The sequence below is a fragment of the Podarcis bocagei genome (assembly GCF_964188305.1).
Source record: "Podarcis bocagei genome assembly, chromosome: 13".
In the NCBI taxonomy this organism is placed as follows: domain Eukaryota; kingdom Metazoa; phylum Chordata; class Lepidosauria; order Squamata; family Lacertidae; genus Podarcis; species Podarcis bocagei.
In genome coordinates, this window is record NC_138138.1 from 22,436,124 (window position 1) to 22,459,506 (window position 23,383).

The 23,383-nt window shown below is 42.7% G+C and overlaps 1 protein-coding gene across 9 annotated transcripts in view; it reads left to right on the plus strand.

Moving 5' to 3' along the window:
- TTLL6 (tubulin tyrosine ligase like 6) overlaps positions 1 to 23,383 on the plus strand; it is a 36,408-nt gene that overhangs the window by 6,392 nt on the left and 6,633 nt on the right. For 6 of the 9 annotated variants that reach the window (XM_081166223.1, XM_081166221.1, XM_081166222.1 and 3 more), the window contains 11 exons: positions 1,661 to 1,699; positions 2,713 to 2,831; positions 2,951 to 3,081; positions 5,117 to 5,273; positions 6,989 to 7,132; positions 8,439 to 8,524; positions 10,390 to 10,615; positions 12,456 to 12,637; positions 14,549 to 14,737; positions 17,756 to 17,912; positions 19,434 to 19,733. In XM_081166223.1, coding sequence (XP_081022349.1) covers positions 1,661 to 1,699; positions 2,713 to 2,831; positions 2,951 to 3,081; positions 5,117 to 5,273; positions 6,989 to 7,132; positions 8,439 to 8,524; positions 10,390 to 10,615; positions 12,456 to 12,637; positions 14,549 to 14,737; positions 17,756 to 17,912; positions 19,434 to 19,733 — 1,730 coding nt within the window. Of the gene's footprint in view, positions 1 to 103; positions 1,700 to 2,664; positions 2,832 to 2,950; positions 3,082 to 5,116; positions 5,274 to 6,988; positions 7,133 to 8,438; positions 8,525 to 10,389; positions 10,616 to 12,455; positions 12,638 to 14,548; positions 14,738 to 17,755; positions 17,913 to 19,433; positions 19,734 to 23,383 lie in introns of those variants that run through there. The other 3 variants (XM_081166227.1, XM_081166228.1, XM_081166229.1) reach the window with 3 other exon arrangements.

Here is a 23,383-nt window from a genome sequence, read left to right on the forward strand (position 1 = left end):
CTGGAGGGGCCCCAGAACTTACTTTAGTCCACATTGCTTTAAAGAATTGGGTCTAGTAGACCCAAATGAGTCACATACTGAAATTGATTATTTGTTTGTGTGTGTGTATAAGTCAATCGCACAGGTGTGGTAAAGGTTGCTGTAAACAACCCCATTGAAGATGATAACAGTGGTTACCCAGACCTTGTTGCTGGTTGCAAAGGGGGCCCCATAACAGTTCAAGCCCCCAAAATGTAGGTCCGCCACTGCCTCCTAATCAATCATGCCAGTCCATTCTGAATGCCCAGCATGCATATTGATATATCCTTAACTTAGTTTTTCATTTACGTGTTTATCCTCTGAGGTAGAATAGGCTGAGTAACAGGGACTTGTCTGGGGCCTTCCTGTGAGTTTCAGTTCTGAGTGATGAGCTGAATGCAGGTGTATCATTCAAATTCAACTGGCTTTCCTCACTGGTTTTTTCCCCATACAAAACAAAAAACCTTCTGCTCTCTATAGCAATTTCCAATCTGTCTGAGGTTTGGCTGTTGGCAATCTAGCTGCATGCCCGATTGGCCTTAGAGCAAGGCAGCTTCTCTGCCAAACGAACCGTACTGTTTGTGGTTCATCTGATACCTCAACCCAAGGCCCCGGGAGTCATGTACTCACTTACTCTGAGACTGCAGAGATCGGCGAGCAAGCAACTTTGAAGTAAATCTTGATCACTGCATCGTTTTTAGTCTCCAGCTATGGTGCTATACCCTGGTGCAATCATGCAGGGCCAAGGGGGAACGCTCTGCACCCCATCTGAGAGCAGGAAGCTTGTACACTTTACTAAACTTCCAGCAGCATCTGTCACTGTCTGAAAAGATTTAGCCCGTTGCTGGTTTTAATTCTAAAACAGCCCTGTAATTAAGCGTTTTCCTGATAGCCACAAGATATAAGGAATTGCATGCAGATGAGAAAGGGGGCTTGTGGGGGAATGATGGAGCACTCCATTTTTCCTCTGTGCCCAGTATTGAAATGTAGTGGGTTGCTACAGGAGAGATGGAGCTCAGCAGACTAATAATAATAATAATAATAATAATAATAATAATAATAATAAAGCTTTGCAGCTTATTTGCAAGACTTTTTAAAAAATTGTCAATATCATATTGTTATGGATATACTGACAGGCTTCTGAAGGAAAGGGTCACAGCTTTGTGCAGCCATTCCTGGGGTCATATGCAGGAGAAGGTGAAGATTTCTGTATAGCAGCAATTGTCCTGACCTGGCATTATATTTCTTGCTGACATGACATTTGGTGACTTACTCAGACTGCTTAGAAGCCAATTATTTTGTATATTTTTTATTTATTAAACTCATTAGACTCGCAGCAACACACCCACAACCCCAGTGGCAGACCTTGGGGTCTCAAATTTCAGCAGCACCCTGTGCAATGCCAAACTTCAATGCCCCCCCTCACCGCCTCTCACCTTCCAGTTCACATCATCGTTATGGCGCCCCCTAGGGCATTCCGTGAGTTCATAGGCAATGTGGTACTTGAACCATCTACACCTGGAGACAAAGGCTTAAATCTTAAAAGAGGTCCCAGAAGGTACTCAGGTGCTTTGCAATAAGACCATGAATTGGTTTTGCCTGTCTGCCTCTGTCTTTCTTCTTCTTCTTCTGTTTTCCAGATGACCAGTGATAAATCTGACCAACTGCAAGTACGAGAGTGGTGAGTGCCCTTCTTTGTCCCCAGTTGTGAAATAATAGAATGGCTTTATTTCTCAGTCACCGTTCTTAAATAGTGAGAAAAGCACCATTTGCACTAGATCACTGCATCGTTTTTAGTCTCCAGCTATGGTGCTATACTTAAATTGGAATTTTGTTAAGACCAGATCTTTTTACCAATATATATATATATATAGAGGGAGAGAGAGAGCGTCACAACTGTAGTTGAAAATATACTTTGGTAACAAACATATAAGTTAAAACACAGTCACATACTTTGCATTTTTTGAATTATCATTACTTAGGGCAGCCTAATGTTTGTCAAAAGAGCTTTTCTTTGGCATATGAAGTGGAATAAGGTAAAGGTAAAGGGACCCCTGACCATTAGGTCCAGTCGTGGCCGACTCTGGGGTTGTGGCTCTCATCTCGCTTTATTAGCCAAGGGAGCCGGCGTACAGCTTCCGGGTCATGTGGCCAGCATGACTAAGCCGCTTCTGGCGAACCAGAGCAGCGCATGGAAACACTGTTTACTTTCCCGCTGGAGCGGTACTTATTTATCTACTTACACTTTGACGCGCTTTTGAACTGCTAGTTTGGCAGGAGCAGGAACCGAGCAACAGGAGCTCACCCCGTCGCGGGGATTCAAACCGCCGACCTTCTGATCGGCAAGTCCTAGGCTCTGTGGTTTAACCCACAGCGCCACCCATGTCCCTTATGAAGTGTATTATCTAAATAAATAAAGGCTAGGGTAGGAATTTGCAGGGGGAAATGTTATGATACAGAATAAATATTACGTATCTACCAACTGTATCTTGGCATCTTCCAGGCTCAAGCAAATTATCGTCTCTTACATTCATTCCATGCAATTAAAATATGTACAACTTAGCGGCAGCATTTTAGATTTAGATGTGTATTTGATGTGACCCTCTGAGTTGAACAAGCCTCCCCACCCGATGTTTCCTCTTGCAGATGTATCTATTAAATGCTGATGACACCATTCTCTCTTCTATGATGCAGTGCGACGGGCTGCTATGATGTGTGGCCTCCGGGAGGCAACTGAAGTTGATGATTGGACTCTGTATTGGACAGATTTTTCTGTCTCACTGGAACGGGTGCTAGAAATGAAAACTTACCAGGTACTTGGTGTTCCTTCTGAAGTGGTGGAGCTAAAACGTCCACCTTCATTTTTTCATTCATGAGAAAGATCCGAAGGCCTAGACAACAATCAGGCTTTTGTCTTGGACTCCTTTTCTAGAAAATAAACCATTTCCCTGGGATGTTGGAAATCTGTAGGAAGGATCTTCTGGCCAGGAACATGGGCAGGATGCTAAAGCTTTTTCCGAAGGAATTTAACTTCTTTCCCAGGACCTGGTGTCTTCCTGCTGAGTGAGTCTTTCCTAAATCATTTCCCATCTTGGCTCGCTTCCCCTCATCATCACAGAGATTGAGGAATCCGGGTGGAGAAGCAAAGTCGAAGGGGGGACGGGGAACTTTTGTACAAATGGTTTTTAAAAACAGTTTTATCAGGTCTTGTCTGGTAAAATGCCGCCACCACACTAAGGGCACATTTCCGCTTGTGCCATGCCTAGAAAGTGGTTTCCCCCTTACCTCACTCCATTCCAAGGGAAAACCCGCTCTTTAGCTATTGATTGGAAGAAATGGAAATCTGAAGAAAACCTAAATTGCCATTTGCTCTGACTGAGCGCCAAAGAGCAGATTCCCCTGGGTGGCGGGGAAGCAGTGGAACAAGAGGAAGTGTGGATAAGCCCTATGTAGCTTATCATAAATGATTCTGTCCTGTGGGAAAGCTCTTCTGGACACAGCCTGAGTGGGCTGTGTGTCTTGTCCATGGGCCACTATCTCCCTGCCCACCAGATCAACTGGTGAGAAAAATGGCACATCTTCTCTGTAACTTGTAGGGGTGGAATGAACCAAATGAATGCATCTGAGCGTTCCTCAAACCTTCATACAGACACTCTTGTAGGGTTGTAACCTTTTCCTACAGGCAGGGCTTTTTTCAGCTGGAACTTGCCGGAACTTAGTTCTGGCACCTCTCAGGTGGGCACCATTGGCATTATAAGAGAGCGAGGGAGGCGTTCATAATGAACTCCAGCACTGCTTTTCCTAGAAAATAGCACTGCTTATAAGGAGAGATGCCGCAGCCCCCTAGCCATTTTGATTGGTCTTTTCTGCATCTTTTTTCATCTCTACATTATCCATTTTCAGATGCAGGCATTATTATCTATGTGGACTTAGGCCTGGGAACCAATACAATTAAAGGGTTGTAATGAAAGAATGAGGCAGCAGGAGAGGGCAAATGCCCTTCAAAAAGTGGGATACCAAGAGATGGGACTTAGACCCCTTATTTTAACTGCTGCCCAATGTTACCAACATTGTTTTCAGTCCTCGTCAACTCAGGATATGGAGAGAAAGCCTAGTTGCCAGACTCAGTTCTGAAAAATGCAGCATCCTTTCAGTGCCATATTTAGCAGGGTTATTATTATAACAACAACAATTACTACTACTACTAAAGCATGGTGCTGATAATAACAAGGTTGCAGGTTCGATCCCCGAAAGGGACAGCTGCATATTCCCACATTGCAGAGAGTTGGACCAGATGATCCTCAGGGTCCTTCTCAACTCTGCAATTCTGTGATCCCTACCACTACTGCCTATATTCATAGAGGTACCTACTGAGAAGATCCATAAAAAGCAATAGTACCAAAATGAATCATTGTGAAATTAATATGGGGGGGGGGGGAGTAAACTTCATCCTTGCTCAGGGGGCCATATTACCAAAGTCCACCCCGATCCTTTAATGCAGCCTTGCAAAAACAATAAAAACAAGTGCCTAGTCCACAGCAATTTGTTCACGACTCTGTTCTTCCTCCCCACACCCATATCTATATTGCAAAAGTAAAAGAGGTCCAAATTTTGTCAAAAGTTTCTTTTTCGCTAGAAGAGTATCTCTTGCCATAGATGAGCAGGTGAATGATTATTTAAAAGATCCTTGGTTTGACCTGCTGAAAGGATGCCCTTTAGCTTTAGGCTGCATGAGTATCTCTGAACTGACAGTGTATGTGAGAAGTGTGAACTTTCCCATAGCTCACTCATTAAATGTGGTTGCTGCAAGATATTGCCAGAGCTATTGACACCATCTTGTTTTCCCTTTAACTATCTGGTCATCACTGGGGTTGGTGAGGAACGGAAGGACGAGGGGCCTGCAGGGAAGTGGTAGCAAAAGTTTCTTCTGAATGTCTTGAGAGAGAAAACAAACAACCTTAGATCTGGGGTGGTTTGTGATGGTATCAGGCCTATTTCCCATTACTATTGCTACTTTAGCTTGAACTATTATTATGCCACTGTCTGGTACTACATCAAATGAGAATGTATATTTTGCTTTCCTCCTCACTGCTCTCAGCTATGGAGAACTGCAAGCATTTGGCAGGTCAAAAAAACACAAAACCTACATCTGTAAGCCAGACTCTGGTTGTCAAGGCAGAGGCATTTTTATCACAAGATCTGTGAAAGATATCAAACCTGGAGAGGATATGATCTGCCAGCTCTATATCTCAAAGGTAACCCCTTTTATTAGTCTTTGAAATGGGCTGCCTGTGTTGCCTGTGTGTCCCTTTAGCTCAGGCACAACTCCCATCATCCTTGACCATTCAGCATGCTGGCTGATGGGAGTCCAGCAACACCGGAAGGAAACAGGCTCCTCATCCCTGCTCTAGTCATTGGTTGCTGCAATACTGAAGATGTTCATAGTGTTCTATTTCAGGGAAGTGCCAATCCATCGAAAATAATGTTGATCAGTGAACCAACTCTGAGAGAAGGAGTTGTTTTGAAAGGGTCCTAACATCCAGCACCAAGAGAGAGCAGCTGCATGCTATCAGGGTGAAAGACGCTAAGAGGGGGACTGAGACTGGGGAGAGATTTGGGAATGGGAGTGCTCCAAAAAGAAGGGAGCTAAAGGAAGGGGAATACATAGGCAACACACTCAAAAGCAGGAGTCTTGGTGAAAGTGGGATAAGGCAAAGAGACTGTGATGGGATGACTTTTTATTCTAGAATCCATGGAGTACTTGATTTTTCTATATAGTCCCCACGCTATCCAGATCTATTGTATATTTTCGCCCCTGAAAAGTGCTTATTGTAGATTGGTTCTCCATTACCCAGAAGTGTGTCCAATTAAAAATGGATGTAAGTGGTCCCAGCAATGGTGGGTGCATCCACACCTGCCCAATGATGTTGTGGGTGCATATATAGCAAGATCGCAATCACTGCCTCCTTTTTCATTCAGCCAGGACATGATTCCTTTTCTCTATGGCTCCCGATAGCAGGATTAGGTCTAATGGGCTGAAGTTGCAGGGGTCATGATCATTGGTGTTAACCATTGGGGGGGGGACCCCTTAACAGTAAGTTTAGGTTTGGGGAGAAAACAGGTAAATAAAAAGAGAATTTTATGGATGGCAAGATCCAGATTTGGGACAAGTACTCTTTGGTGAGAGAACCCCAGCAGAGGTTTAAAATATACAGCAAAGTAAAGTGTGGAAATACAGGATGTTAGACCAGGCTTCCTCAACCTTGGCCCTCCAGATGTTCTGAGACTACAACTCCCATCATCCCTGACCACTGGTCCTGCTAGCTAGGGATCATGGGAGTTGTAGGCCCAAAACATCTGGAGGGCAGAGGTTGAGGAAGCCTGTGTTAGACCTTTAAAACAGTCAGAGCAGTTTAATAATGGAACCAGTTACCTGGGGGTAATTAGTCTCTTCAAGCAGAGGCTGGACAGCCATCAGCTGAGGTTATTGTAGGTTTTCTTCATCAAGAAGTAGGGGGTTGGACTAGATTGCCTACAAGGCCCCCTCCAACTCTGCTTATTAGCACAGACATTTCCTAATGGTTCCCAGAAAAAGGTCAGATGTGAACCTCCAGAGAAGGGAGTTCTAGAGTTCGACTGAAGCTGTGCCTCTATTTGTAACATTCTGGTGTGAACATGGAACAAGGGTGGGGTTGAATCAGTCCATGCACACAGTTGGAATCTCTGTGAAAGAGAGAAACTCAAGCCATTTTGGCCTCCACGGGTTAAATGCAACATGTGAATTAGTATTCAGAAGGCTTTAGGAAGCCAATGAACCTACCCTCCCACAGCCCAATACACTAGTATAATAGTGGCTTTTATGTGGTTTTCTAGGCAATGTTGCATTCTCCAGATTTATCAAACTACTTCTGCCCCTTTAGATATCTGATTTAAGAATTTTATCTCTCTCCCTGCCCCCACCCTGCCACAGCCTTTCATCATTGATGGCTTCAAATTTGACCTTCGGATTTATGTGCTGGTAACATCATGTGAACCGCTACGGGTTTTTCTTTATAAAGAGGGCCTAGCGCGTTTTGCAACGTCTGCCTACTCGGACCCATCACACAGCAACTTGGTAAGCAAGGGAGGCTCCTGTTGACATGACCAAGCATGCTTGTAAGAAATATTGACGGCTTTTGGCTCAAACCACATAATTCATCAGGTGCTTCCTCTGTATTTTCCAAGAATTAATACCCAAGCCTTGTGGTATCGAAAGGAATGCAGCAATGTCGTAAATAACAACCATAAATCATTGAGGGGTGTGCATTCATAAGGAAGCATCTCACGCAGCTGGTTTGATGAAATCAAAAGTGTGGGAAACGCTGGTACCTGCAAGCAGAAGAGTGCTTTGCAGCATTCCTCCAGCTGGGATGATGGAGCTGCTTTGCAGATCCCACTGTTTGTTTCTTTGTCCTGTGAAATAAGCATCACTATGAGGAAATGCATGGGCCCAGGGGGCACTAAGGGATGCATTTTGTGAAGCTCAGAACTCCTGCACAGATTTAAGTTGGGTTTTTAACATATTTTGTACCTTCTATCCCTTTGAAGCCTGCACAGCAACCTTTGTCTACAGAGCTAACCCTGAAGTTATTTGTTAATGTTAGTTTTGAAGGGGCCTTTAAAAAAACCAAAAAAACAGCAACTAAACAGCTTGGGGGGGAGGGGGGCGAGCGGGAATTTGGAATAGAGAAGTAATAGAGGGAAGATGTTGCTTAAGCCTTTTAATGCCCACTACTTCTCCACTCTAAATCATCCCTCCAGCCTGCGGAGTTCCAAAAATGCATGTTTGCCTGTGTTTTGTTACATAGGTTTGCAGGGAAGATATAGTCATGCCCTAAAGGCAATAAGGAAGTCTGAGGCCACAACCAATTCTCAGGCAGAGCCTGGTTGTCTGTGGTTTGATTAAAATAGTCTGCTCTCTTTATTGTCCGAATAGAACAACAGCCACCTTACTGAGACGCAGGAGGGGGTAATAATTTTGTCATTTGCCTTGGTTTCATTCTGAACTGTATTTTATGAAGAACGTCTGTGTACATATTGTTATGTATTTCATTTTTATGATTCTATGAACGTGACATCACTTTCCTTATGTGATCTATTCTGATTGAGGAGTTTGGAGTCCAGAAATATTGAAAATACCCCCCCCCCCAACCACCACCATCTAAGAGGTATGTGCTCAAAATTCCAATTGGAATTAAGGAAAGTGATGTCAGCTTTGTAGGTCCAAAAGGGATGTAAAGGCCATTCAATATACTGTACACAGCCCGGTAAAGGTAAAGGTGCTTCCTCTCTGCCCCCCCCCCACATCCTGAAGAAGCAGCATAAGGGAAGCAGAAATCTCTCTAGCCTCATAACCTGCTTGTTTGTTTAATTATTTACAGGACGACGTCTGTATGCACCTGACTAATTATTCAATTAACAAGCACAGCGCTAATTTTGTACGAGACGCAGACTCTGGTAGCAAGAGGTACAGAATGTTTTCTAAAATAATCACAGCTGGGGGGACGCTGGGGGGCCTGCTCTCATGAATCTTTATGGCCATTTCATACGTGTTTAGGAAACATTTCTCCAAATTCAGCTGCAACGTGGCGCATTCTCCATCATTAGGTGAAATAAATCATTTCAAAAGCTCAGATGAGTAACAGCAGGGTGCCTGGAGCAGGCGAGAGGAGCTTGGATTTATCCCCCCCTAAAGGAAATACAAATGAATTTGTTGCAAATGGAATTGCTGGATTGCCGCCCTCTGTTTTATTGTTTTCGGTGGGTGTAATTAGCCTCCCCTCTAAATCTTGCGCAGAACGGTCAGTTCGATCTAATTATTGTTGCCTCGATATTTCCCCCTCTAGAATTTCTTGGCTTTTCTGTTGATCACTAGCGCTGTGTTAGTCTGCTGGCTGAGGCTCTTCTGCAGTGCTCTGCCCACTGCGGCAAAGGCTTGATATGCTTTTGGTATTTTTCCTGAGTATTATTGTGCTTTCCCGGTAAGCGGCTGAAATATCAGCAGTGCAGCCTGACTTCTGCAGTGTTTACGCTGTGCTGCTGTCCAAAAAACGGGGTCTGCAATGTGGCAGATCAAGAGACAAGTGGGAGGAGTTACTAGAACAGATGTCCCTATAACTCCAGTGCCAAGGGATCACTGTCGGTGCCCTGATTTGTTTTTCCATCATATCTGCTCACTCTCTGTCCTTCTAGTTTTCAAGTGTTTGGCTAGCGGCTCCTAACCTGGCAGAAAGATAGCTTTAAAACTCAACTTTTCAAAGCTTTTAGGAAACTCGTGTCCAAGTGGGGGAAAGCATTTACAGTAATCTATTTCTGAGGTAGGCATAAGAGTTCCATGGTGCTTTAAGATGTGGTCTTAGAAACAGGAGTTCATTCCCAATGGCTCTCGCCACTCCCCTGTGCCATGGTTAGTGAAAGATGGGAAGTGGTTCTATGGCCTAGAGATGACTCTATGTTGGTCCCAATTTCCCCTGTGGATTAAGCATCCTCCAGAGTGTCCCCTGTAGCTCTATCTAGCTTATCTTCAGGCTTTGGGCCTGGCTTTTATTTATCTCTCTGTTGGTCTGACTAACAACGTGAAATGTTTTCCTTAGGTAATCCAAGATTGCAGGGGGTTGGACTAAATGACCTCTGCAGTCCCTTCCTGCTCTACAATTATGTTATTCTATGACCAAAGGGACGCGGGTGGCGCTGTGGGTTAAACCACAGAGCCTAGGACTTGCCAATCCGATGGTCGGCGGTTTGAATCCCCGCGACAGCGTGAGCTCCCGTTGCTCGGTCCCTGCTCCTGCCAACCTAACAGTTCGAAAGCATGTCAAAGTGCAAGTAGATAAATAGGTACCGCTCCGGCGGGAAGGTAAACAGCGTTTCCGTGTGCTGCTCTGGTTCGCCAGAAGCGGCTTAGTCATGCTGGCCACATGACCCGGAAGCTGTATGCCAGCTCCCTCGGCCAATAAAGCGAGATGAGCACCGCAACCCCAGAGTCTGCCACGACTGGACCTAATGGTCAGGGGTCCCTTTACCTTTACTTATGAGCAATGTATATGAGTTCTAGGTACCCTTTGGGAGAGCCCCTCTCCCAGTATAATCACCCAGTCTTCAGTCTGGATGGGTCAAAACTGTCAGAAGGATGGGCTTTCTCGCCTTTCCCTTTGTTTTAGAAGTATTAACTGGTAGCTATCCGGATTAATTAATGTGAAGGGGAAAGTTGTGCATATGGTCTTAGCTTACGGCTGCAGCAGCCCAACTTGCAGCGGATGAAAAACAGAATGCAAGTCCTTCAGGTATGTTCTCTCTCTCTCTCTCTCTGCCCCCCTCCCCAATTTTTTCAAGGAAGTTGTCCACCTTTAATGAGCACATGGAGCAGAATGGCTATGAAACGGAACAGATATGGAAGGACATTGAAGATGTTGTCATTAAAACACTGATATCAGCCCATCCTATCATCAAGCATAACTATCTCACTTGCTTCCCCAACCACACCATGTGGAGTGCCTGCTTTGAGATCTTGGGATTTGACATTTTGCTGGATCGAAAACTCAAACCGTGGCTGCTTGAGGTATGTCCCAACAAAGCAAATGGCCCTGAGCTTAGACTCAGAAACCTCTGAGCTCTCTTTCTGTCTCTCTCCTACTTTGGGGGGTTAAAGAAGCTGCTATTATTCCCAAAATGCACTGGTAAAACCCACTTTGATCTTTCCCCCACCTTCCCTCAGTTGCTCGTGTGCCCCGTGGCAATTCTTCCAAGCATCGGGATGCCCAGCAGAGGGCGTTCGGCTACAGGAAATGTATTTGGAGTTGTTTAAAAAAAAATCACACTTGCCCTTGGATGTTGGCATTCCCAACTGGGAAGACAGTCAGTTGGTTCCATAAACAAACCCTCTAAGAGGATCCAAAACAAATTGGATCTGCCAAATTGGGTCATAGCAAAAGGTTATCCAACTAATTTTTCTGTCTTCTGGCATCAGCCAGCCAACTTCCGCAGAGAAGTTCACCAAGGCAAGCAGGTTGCACTTTTTGCTGTCACATATCTAATAGTCACTAATGGATTTAGGCTTTATACTAAACTCAAGCTGCTTAAGCTAGCTGTCCTCATGATGTCCCGTGATGGTCAGTTTCATAGTCTAGTAGTTACACATTGCACTCCATAGTATTACCCTATCTTTATCTTAAGCCAGTTGTCTGTCTGTTGTAGCAGAAGCCTCTGGTTTACATTTTTTTGTCTTCTTGTTTATTTAGATGTCTAAACTTCCCATTTTAAGGACTCATGGTGTTGTTAATTTTAGAAAGAAAGCCAACAAAGCAAGGCATCCATTAAAATATATCATCGTAAACCAAATTTATTAATAACCTTAATGTATTTAAATGTACATTGGACTACATAAAAGAAAAATGAAAAATACTTCCATTAGAAGTGCAAATTCAAATGTAACCATAAAATCATGTGTACAGTTATATGTTCCAATTATGTCTGTACGATTATACACGCTCCAATATTTAAACAAAAAGGAGTTGCAAAACACCTCCTGCTCTTCTAACCGTGATTACAAATTTCTTATTCCTGAGAGGAATCTTCTGATTTATTATCATTAAGCAGCAGTTGTTCAGTACAGTGTATCGTTCAATGTACAGTACTTTTTCTTTAGATGACTAAAAGTTTCTTTTGGTTATCTTTGGAAACGACCACATCTCCCTTCAGTAAATTAAGAAGAAATTCATAACTAGCATTTATGGTTTTCAGTGTGATTAAATTTACATGGCATGCTAAGCCATCAAACATTCAGAAATGACAACTTGTTATACAATTTATTTTCTGTATAAGCCTAATGTTGTAATAGTCTGCCTCTGCATCCCGGTTTTTCACCTTGGCGTGTTGGAGGGTATGCCCCTGATGAGTACCGTATTTTATCCAAATACAGTTCTAGGCCCCAGTCTTCTGTATTGAACTGTCTCACTCCTCCCTAGCTTTGCCCTTCAAAATCTAATTATTCCCAACCTTAAAAAGCCAGAAACCAAATAAGAAGATTCTGCAGCCTTTCTTAAGCAGCTAAGAGGGGAAATGGGGGTGAAAATGTGGTAAGCAAGCAAATTCAAAGTTGTAGAGAGATGCTTAAACTAGAATTCCGATAAATCTCTAGGAGTGCCATAATTAAGGGGCAGTCACCAAGGGTCTCTCTCAAGGTAGCTAATTGCATGTGATTAATAATTAGATAACTCAGATGTGCCCCTAAGGCTATTGCAGTACACAATCTTCAACGCTGAAAGTTTTAAATGTTGGTTTCAGCTTACTTCCCCAGTAAATAGGTCTTTGATCTTCCAACGCTGTTTTTCTCCCAGTAATTTTTGTGTTATATATTTCAAATTGTAGCAAATTCAAATATAGGTTTAATTCCTGTCCAGGTGAATCACTCTCCAAGCTTCAGTACTGATTCGTGGCTGGACAAAGAAGTAAAAGATCAGCTCCTGTATGATACTCTGGTTCTTATCAATTTGGGTGCATGCGATAAACGGAAAGTACTGGAGGAAGAGAAACGGCGAGGAAAGCAGAGGCGCCTTAAGCAGTGCCCCAACCGGGAATCCAGGTGGGACCTTTTCAGTTCTTCTTCTGCTTCTTGGGATTACGCAGATAGGAATTTGTAAATCATCTGCAAAAAGCGTTTAAATGCAATGGATTTTAATCTTTTGGCTCTTACATTAGCCATATGAAAAACAAACAAATAAGCATATATTTAATATAACTTTCAGTCCATTTAGTAGTCCTCTTTAAATCAGGATTACTCAGATGTATTAAAATAGAAATTTGCAGAGTGAAATAACAAAGTGTTGATGAAGCCAGCATATTATCCGGCAACTTTGGCTGCAACTAAAATTGCTGCAGCTGAAAATGGAGCCGTGTGCCTAGTTTCACCCGCCGCTCCTAATGTCTGATACAACTTACCCATATCCTGGTAAAGTCACAACATTGTGCATTTCTCTGCTTGTTGGCTGTTGTTTTTAGATGCATCTGTATTTTAGCATCTAGTTTTTGCCTTAGCAGTCTGATGACTGTATGACAATGTAGCTAACCTATAAGCAAGCACACAGCACCTCACTCAAAACAACGAAGAACATTTTTCAAAGGGGAACACGTAAAAATGAGTCCATATATCTATTGGGGAGAGAATACAGCTCACAGGTACTTTGGCTGTGATAGGGCCAGGTTTCGTGCATATATGCCGTCTCATCACAGGAAAGCAAGACTCGAGTTTTGTAGTATTATTTTTTCACTCCTAAAATAAAGCTAAATTTGAGCAATTGTGCCACATCATTCCTGCCATCCTGATAAATTGGATGGAATATGCTGGGAAGGTGTGTGTGTGTGTGTGTGTGTGTGTGTGTGTGTGTGTGTGTGTAGGCTTGAGATGAGGTTGTAAAATATTGAGGTTTTGCTTCTGATAAAAGAAATTGCACATTACCGTACAGCAGAAAGTGTTTAGTGCTGGAAAATCAAGCAACAGTCCAGAGTGTGTTAGTCAACAGTGTGAATATTTGTGCTGTAGGGCTCATTTACACTTGGGGCATAACTTCAGGGCTAGATCATCCTTATTGTCTCTGCTATGCAAATTTTCAAAGAAATATTAGAAGAGCTTCACAGCCTTCAGCAAAGATAGGGCGTAAAGCAAGAGGAAACTCGCTATTTCTGTAAGCATTGAGTTATCAGCACAGAACAGAACTAGTTGGTGCAGAAAAGTGTAACTTGTGAATCCTCATACCGCAATGTAAATTTAAAAAGAACAGAACTTTTTTTATTTTTTAAGTGTGCCTCTTCTTTCAGCCATCTTTCAAACTGAGTTTCCTCTGCAGTCTGTGTATAAGTAGTTCAAGAAAGAGTAAGCATGGATTACATACACAGAAAGTGTAAGTGAGCCCAGCAGTGGCTCCCACTCTTACAGTTTTCTAAATGCCATTAGTGTGCTTAGGTCCCTTCTCATATATGGGTAGGGCTTGGACTGAACAAAAATAGAGCTGGACTGCAAGATCACGCCAGGGTTTTGGGCAGCGTCCTATTTCTTTTCTACCCTCCTTATCTTTTCCTGCGAGGAAAATAAGGAGCGATAAAACTGAGTTCTTATGTTATAGAAAGACTGCAAGGATGGGCCTTTCTTTCTTCCCAGTCTGGAGAATGCAACATTGCCTAAAAACCACACAAAAGCCATTATTATACTAGTGTATTGGGCTGGGAAGGGAGACAGAAGGAGGCCTGCCAAAACTGCACAGCTCTTTGCACCTAGTTAATTAGCATTTTTTAAATAAGAAAAAGGGATATGATACACTTGTGAATGGTGTATATTTCTGCACTTTGTTTAAAAGCTGTATAAACAAGCTTTGTCCTAGTGTGTTGAGTTAAACAGATATAATTTGAAAGCTGAAATGGCAACATGAACACTAAATGGAGAGGTCTCCCACTGTGGACATTTTCTCTGTTAACCGTTTTTCTTGGGTGATTTTATCAGGGCTGAGGAATACAAGAACTCCCAGGCCGCTTGGCTCCAGCAAGCAGAGACGTATGAGGAAAAAAATATAGGAGGCTATCGCCGAATTTACCCCAGTTCAGATTCAGACAAATACGACAAGTTTTTCCAACACAATAATTCAATCTACCAGGAAACAGTAGCTTCCAGAGCACGTGAAGAGTTTGCCAGGTAAGAAATGTCATTTTTCTCTGTTTTGTCTTAAATAAAAGGGAGGTGTAGGACTTGAGGTTGCTGGGGGGGGGGGATTGGGGGGGGAGGGAGAGACTGCTAGGATCAGTTTTTTGTCTTATCCATGGCCCATTAGTATAGAGCTAGGTAACTATTAAATCTTTCCATTTCTTCATTTGAAGGTAGCCTTCTTTCTGTTTATTTTTTAAACCAGGGCGCTGATAAACTTTGCTGCTATCTTTTCTTCTTTTTTTACTAAATTTATAGGCTGATCAACTATTTGAAGAGTACAGCAGATGTTCTTGTCTCACAGCACAACCTGCTAAATTGTCATCCAGCCCTGAATTTAGTAGTTCTAGTCTCTCTCCCCCCGCCCTCCCAATTTTCTTCATGGTAATCCCTAATGTGTTGTGTGTTTTTTCCTGACAAAGGCTTTTGTGTCTTGTGTTTTTATGTTTATGTAACTTCCAGGTGAAGTGCCACCCACACACATTCAGATGGTCTTGTTGCAAATTACGCAACAGACATCTATACGCACATTGATCAAGTGTCATTGTCTCATCAGAAACTAGGAGGTTCTATAATGCCAACAATGTCCACCACTTATCTAATGGACTAAATATTAGATAATAGATAATACCCATAAGATACGCACCAAGACAATCTTCCTCAGCCAGGTAGGAGAAGGGAAGGCAAAGCCTTCAACAGGCCTTGGCTCTATCATATCCAAGGCTCCCTCTGAGGAGCTTTTTGTATTCCTATCATGTGCCTATCTAGCAAAACATGAATTATTGGTTTAACTGTACTTTAAATATCCCGTTCTTGCTGCCACACCAAGTGATTCCCCAGGAGTACTGGTATTGTGGTGGATCAGGCCTCCCCAAATTCACTTGGCAGGGTAAGTGCTCCCAGTTTTCTGCTCATTAAAACCCTAGAAACCCTCTTTTTCCTCCCCACAACTCTGGAGAGGGAAGGAAGAGCACTCATATCAAGCTGAGCTCGGGAGCGGGCACAACGCATGGAAGCAACCAATAGTATAATAAGCCATATCTTGGGGTAATGAATTCCAGGAGTGAATTGGGTGCTGTGTGAAAGTGAGCTTTCAGTGCTTTACTTAGTGCCACTTAACTTCATTGAGTCGCCCTGAAACCCTCTATTTTCAGTGCTTCTCTGAGAGCCATAAATTTGAAAAGGGGTGTGTTAGAGGATGCCAAACTACATATGCCCAAACACCGCTTGGTCCTGACCAATTAACTCCAGAATCCTCTTGCTAAATTGGTTGTGCGGTTTACCCTATTTTAAAAAGTTGTTCTGTTAATGGTGTTCTATAGAAGGTGCTTGTTTTACTGATGATTATTTTATATTACTTACGTTGCAGTTGTGATGTTCAACTATGTTATTAATTATTGCATGTAAGCCGCTTTGTGACTCGTGCGGGTGAAAAGAAGCATGGAAATATAAAAAAGAGATGAAATAAACTATACCCTTCAGACGCTGACATTCCGTGTCCTAGAAGTCCCCACCACCAGATTGTGTGGCCCTGGTTGTGAAAGGAAGCATACTTTGCTTCAGGGTAGCCAGCGTGGTACCCCCAACGTGTTGCTTGACTCCAGCTCCCAAAGGAAAGGAGTTTCACTGCCCTTAAAAAAAGGCAATTGAAAAAGGATAGAGTTAAGGTCAATTATTCAGTTATAGACTGTATAGACATTAGGGCTGAGTGATACCTGGTTTTCAACATTGCAATATATCACAAGCTAAACATTGTGATGTATCGCTATATCACGATGTCTGAAATAAGGATGGAAATATGTAGAGATGAACAGTAGAGCTGGTCAATATCTGGTTTTCAACATCACAATATATCACCATACAAACATCGTGATATAGCGATATATCACAATGCCTGAAATAGGGATGGAGCTATGTCGAGGAATTGACTAACTTCCCAGTTTTTCGCACACTGTGATTTTTGCATAGCACACACACTCATCATGATTTGCAATATATTGCCAGGTCAAAAATTATGAAACTGATATCTTGATATGGACTTCAAACTGGTTTTGGACAATATATTGATATACGGCCTAGCCATAGACATACATTTTTGGTATTCCTTACGATAAAATGCACAGTATAATGAATACAGATAGAAGGAAAGCCCTTCTTTATTTCACTCACAAAATGAGTGCTCCATAAGGCATAATGGCCAGATGTGTTTCAATGTTCTATTGTCTATATAAATACTGTACAAATCATGATGGTCAGAACCTTGGACGAGCAAAACATTCCTTTGGAAACCAAAACACAGTGCAATCTTACCACTCACCCTTATGCTTCTTATAAAAAATAAAATTCCAACAGGTGTTTGAATGCGCAAACATTTTCAAAGATCAAAGAGTTCCGGTGTAGACATTTCCCGAAGATCAGTACACAGCCACGGGGTGACATGACTGCATGCTCCTACCATTTTTATCTTTTGCAATCTGCCTGGAAGTGTTGCAGCATTATCAGTCCAACTCTCATCCGCCTCAGCCAGCATCGCAAATGGTTACGGATCATGGCAGTTGCAGTCCAGCAACACTTGGTGGTCATCACTCCAGCTGGCCGTGCTTTGCTCTTCTTTATTATTGCATCACATTCTGGCCCTATAGTTAGGCCTTGGACATTTCCCTTTTTACCTACCTTCCCCTGCTGATGGCTGGGACTGCTAAATTGGCCCATATTGTCTGGCCACTTACACTCTCATTGCCTCCCCTTGTCTCGATTAATTTGGGGACACACATGCCCCATGTCTTGCTATGCTGCCCTCATACAATCGGCAACCGTTTGGGCTTGGCTTAAGAGGCAAGGCCACTCTGCCTGGCGTTGATCCCATGCACTTTCGGGGGGAATTTTTTTGGGAGGCTTTAAGGGTTTGCAAACCCGGTGTAGCAATCTCGACGGTAAGCAGCACCTGGTAGGCAGCCTTCTCCCTGTCTTGCGTCTGTTATGAACGCTTCTCTGCAATGTCGTCAACAGGCAGCAGCTCCAAGGGCTGCGTCTCAAGAAAGAACAGAAAGCAGCTCTGCTGAGAGAGAAAAAGGCCGAGCTGCAGGGAGAATCGGGTGGAGAAAAGATAAAGCTTCCCAGGCAAAAGATGGTGAACAGATCAAGTGTGGCGCCAGTCTCTGCCCAGGTAGGACTAACACAGAAACGTATTGGCTAATGAATTATTCCACACACATGCACCCACACCCACACACTACTATCTCTGGAAAAGTAAATTGAAAGGCCTTCTCAATTCTCTGCTTCTGTAAACTAATTTTAATGACTCCCCGCCACCAAATGCCATATTCAGACTAACTTGGATTAATCAGCATCCTGCAGGAAATTCATCTTAAGCCAGATGGAACTCCATGGAACTTAAGATTTGCCCTTATATAGTTCAAATGGCCCAGATGATAACCAACTTGCTTGCCATGTTGGTGGTTTGGGGTAGCTCTCTCATTGTCACTTTTTCGACATCTGCAGAATCTACCCTTTCCTCTCTCTACCTGCTGCTAAAGACCCTTCCCAGAGCTCTAGTCTCCTGTTGTAGCTTCTTCATTGCAGGCCTCCCCTTCCATTGCATCTTTTCTGTCTGGCCAACTGGAAATTCCCTGCTAAATTTGACTTTCTATCCCTCTTCCGCTATTGTCATATTGTGTGCTGAGTGTATCTTATTGCTGTGTTTCCAGTTTGTTTTATTTACTTACTATATCGCCATTCCACTTTTCCTACAAGGGGTTCCAGATGATGTTTCTAAAATTCACAGGATGGTGTGCATGGAGATATATCATTTTATTCTCTCAGCTTTGTGAGGTAGTTCAGGCTAGGGACAAATGGATCTCTCAGTTTTCATTTTCTCAATTTCTCATTTTCTTAAGTTATATTCAGTTTTCTACATTTCTGCATAAATTTGATTTAAAATAAAACCTCAAATGAAAATTTGTTCATTAGTGTGAACTCCGAATAAACACATGTCTATATGCAGTTTTAATTAATGTGCACGTTTTGGTAAGCAATTTCCCCTAATAGGATGCATTTTTTCTGTTATTTCCATGAATAAATCCATTTTTTTGCACACTTCCCCCAAATATAATGATTTTTTGTAAATATCAGTTGGTTGGCGAACTGCATTCCAAAATTCGGATAAGTTTGCATTTTGAAGAATGGCTGTGTTTCAGTTCACTTTTTTTTTTTTGGAAACTGAAAATTAGAAGGTTCACATTCAAATGCAAACTGTCTCCTCTAGCCCTAGTTTAGAATAAGATGGGATGCTGGCTCAGTTGGTTAGAGCACGATGCTGATAATGCCAGGATTTCAGGTTTGATCCCTTTATGGGACAGCTACATATCCCTGCCTTACAGGGGGGTAGACTAGAGATCCTCTAGAATTCTATGATTCTATGACTTTCCCAGAGCCAATGGTTTGCTTTCACCTTCCAATCGCTCTGCTTCTATATTTCTTTCTCTGTATTCATTGCTTCCCAAACCATCATGTGATTTTAAAAAAAAGAAAATAGGAATATGTACTTGCGTGTCTAAACAGATGACTAGCAACTAATAAATTCTGAACTACGGTAATTTAGAGTTTGTGGACTTGTAGGGCATACACACACATTTCATTTCATGCCTGAATTTGACCTTGCTTGGTCTTTATTTTTCCTCTTATTTAGCCTGAGGATTGTTCAGAGGCTGGGCCTGGGACTACCCTCCTGCTTGAACATTTTGCAGATGAGAAAGAACCCAAGAAAGAAGTGACTTGTGATTCTTCGAGCACCTCTCAGCTTCAGAACCATGGGACAGACAGCAGCCCAAAGACCTCTGAAAACCGACCCGTGAGACCTTACAGTTCTGTGCCTGACCTTACCAGACAGACTGCACCCCGCATCCGAGAGCAGTATAATTCCAATCCAGAATTGAGGAATACCATTAACAGCCACCATTCTGCAACAGATGTGAACTTTATATCTGGAGTAAGTAATCAAGTTGTGTTTCTGTTGTAAAATTACTGCTGAATTGGATCTCGTGCCTCACCATACAGCAAACACAGAACAGGCCTTTTGCCCTGATTTGTTTAAAAGCTTTTCCCTTCCGGCAGGAATTATTACTGGGCAACTTTAATATAATATATCTGAACAAATTGGCTTTTATTTGTTGCATTTCGAAATGATGCATTTCTAGATGCTGTATATTTTGGGTTTTTTACTGTTAAGTGGGTGTGTAAGCAGCTAATGAATTATTTGGTGTATTTTTATATTATTAATAATAACAACAACAACAATCTTTATGACGGTCCAAAGACCAAACAAAACATTACAAATCAATACAGAGTTCATACAGCCTACCTCCAGGTTAATCAAGCATTTTGTTTAGAATATAGGGCTCGTTTGTTCTTGCAACCACCGATAAAAACTTTGCCACTGCCAACATTCTAGCTTTTGTCCGGTCTTCCAGTAGGAACCTGACATAGTGAGCCTCTGATTTTCCCGGGAAAGGCACCAGCAAGGGTAGTATCAGTTCAGCCCTGGCCTGCTCATACTTCGCACAATGCAACAAAATATGATTTATGGAATCGATGTCTTGAGCACACGAGCAAAGTCTGTCCTGATAGGGAACTCCTCTCAACCTACCATCCAGCACTGCAGAGGGGAAAACATTTAGTCTGGCTTTATAATAATAATAATAATAATAATTTATTATTTATACCCCGCCCATCTGGCTGGGCCTCCCCAGCCACTCTGGGCGGCTTCCATAAAAACCAAAAATACAGTAAAATATCACATGTTAAAAACTTCCCTGAACAGGGCTGCCTTAAGATGTCTCCTGAATGTCAGGTAGTTGTTTATCGCTTTGACATCTGCTGGAAGGGCGTTCCACAGGGCGGGCGCCACTACCGAGAAGGCCCTCTGCCTGGTTCCCTGTAGCTTTGCTTCTCGCAATGAGGGAACCGCCAGAAGGCCCTCGGCGCTGGACCTCAGCGTCCGGGCAGAATGATGGGGGTGGAGATGCTCCTTCAGGTATACTGGACCGAGGCCGTTTAGGGCTTTAAAGGTCAGCACCAACACTTTGAATTGTGCTCGGAAACGTACTGGGGGCCAATGGCTTTGGTGAAAAGCCTTCGATAGTTAGGTACTGTCAGGTTTTTGATGTAAGATGTTAACTCAAAGACATACCCATATTGAACTCCTGCTGCCAGCGGACTACAGACTGCGTGTGATCGAGATCTCAGGTCACTGTGTGCATTGTCCCATAATCTTTGCTTTAAAACCTTTTGGGCGCCTTCATAGCCCAGGTAATACAGTTGGGGGGGGGGGGAGACAGACCAATAGAGGTGGCTTTTTTAGCCATGGTTTTCTGCCATTTGCTGACAAATTCCTCATTGGTCAAATGTTGGTACAGACCCTTCCCTAGATTAAACACTGAAATCCTGAGCCAATATTATTATATTAATAATATAAAGAGAAAGAAAAACCTCTAAAATAGGGGCAATCCGTTTGGGAAAAAACTCTTGATCAAATATGATAGGGGTCCATAGTCTTCATGTTAAGAACATAAGAAGGAGTCCTGCTGGATCCAGCCCAAAAGCTAATCTAGTCCAATATCCTATTTTTACAGTGGCCAACCAGGTGCCTTTGTGAAGCCTGCAAGAAAGACCTGAGTGCAGCAGCCAGGGTGGATTTGATTTAAATCAAATTGATTTAAATCACAATTTAAATCACTAGTCAGTAAGCCTTGATTTAAATCATTATTATTTTTACAGAAAGACTCATTCTTCCTGGTATAAACTTAAAACAGTATTTACAACCAGATGAAGGTTTCATTTTTGGAATAATAAATTTTCAGAGTAGTTTTTACAGTTATATAAAAAATTACTGATTTGGTTATACTATTAGAAATACATAGACCGATAATTATGGAATTATTGTGAGGTTTAATAAGTTAACTGTTTATATTTGGACAACTTTTCTGCTGTGCTTTATTGGAAGGAGAAAAACAATAATTTCCTTAACAACAATTTAAACAATTTATTTAACTCAAACGATAACATTATAGCATATGTATCCATGTTTCTTACTGATGTGGTTAAACAATAAAAAAAAACCTTAGACTGAGTTTTAGCACACATGAAAAACTTAAACAAATCATTATTCCCTGTAAATAGCCTTTGGACTATAATGTGTCTGAAATAGAAAACTATCTTTAGAAAGATTTTTCCTCCAAAAGCATTTTATTTTTAAAAATCCAATTTAAATTTTAAAAATCCAATTATTATTTTTTAATCATTGATTTTTACCCACCCTGGCAGCAGCGCTCTCCTCATTTCTGTCAAAGAATGGGAAGAGGAGGAATGGTGGAGACCGCCTCCCCATCCTGACCCTTCCAGGGAGGAGGAAGATGAAGACAGTATAGATTTACAAAAGGAGTTTGATGGAGTTAGCACCTCAGAGGCAGATGAAGGGGAAAGCAGGGAAATCATAGAGAGCCGGAACAACACCCAGCTGACACGTTGTCATGAGAAAGCATTCCAGACCCCACATCTCCCAGAACCTGGCGAGCCTCAAAAGTAGGAGAGCAAAGAGCTCAAAGACAGAGGGCATGTTGCAGCACTCGTAAAGGTGACAAATGAGGAAGTGGGAGAGACGGGTAGTGGAGATTCACTAGGGACCATGCCATTATACAAGAGGCTGGGTTCTATAGCCTCTCTCTGTAAAGACTGAAATAAAAAAGGATGGCAAGAAACTTTCCCTTGTCTTTATACTTTCCTGGGCAACCATCTGACAAGCCACTGACATCATCCTGACAATTTATCGCAATTCCCAGTGACTGGTATAAAGAAGCACACTATGTCCAACATTGGCTGTAGAACAGTCATCCCTAAACTCGGCCCTTCAGACGTTTTTGGACTACAACTCCCATCATCCCTGACCACTGGTCCTGTTAGCCAGGGATGATAGGAGATGTAGTCCCAAAACATCTGGAGGGCCGAGTTTGGGGATGCCTGCTGTAGAACATAGGCATCATGCCTAGTAGCTGCTGATAGCCTTGCTATGTTAAATCCTCCCAAGTTATCTTATCGTAGAATCATAGAATTGTAGAGTTGGAAAGGACCCTGGGGATCATCTAGTCCAATCCACCCCGATTAGGAGTGAATTCCATAGTTTAACTTTGGGCTGTGTCAAATACTCCTTTTCTTTCTTTCTTTCCTTTTTTTTTTTTTTTTTTTTTTGGTCTTTCCTGATCTAACATTCAGCTTCTTTGGATGGTCCCAGGCTGCTCTTGTATTCAGAGGGAGGGAGGGTTGAGAAACTACATTGGTTCCAGGCATTGGTTCCATTTTTGCTTCTGCCAGGTATTTTTATCAGTCTGGTAGCCACCAACTTGGGGGACAAGGGTGGCACTGTGGGTTAAACCACAGAGCCTAGGACTTGCCAATCAGAAGGTCGGCGGTTCGAATCCCCACGACGGGGTGAGCTCCCGTTGCTCGGTCCCTGCTCCTACCAACCTAGCAGTTCTCCGGCGGGAAGGTAAACGGCGTTTCCGTGCGCTGCTCTGGTTCGCCATTCTGGCCACATGACCCAGAAGCTGTACACCGGCTCCCTCGGCCAATAAAGCAAGATGAGCA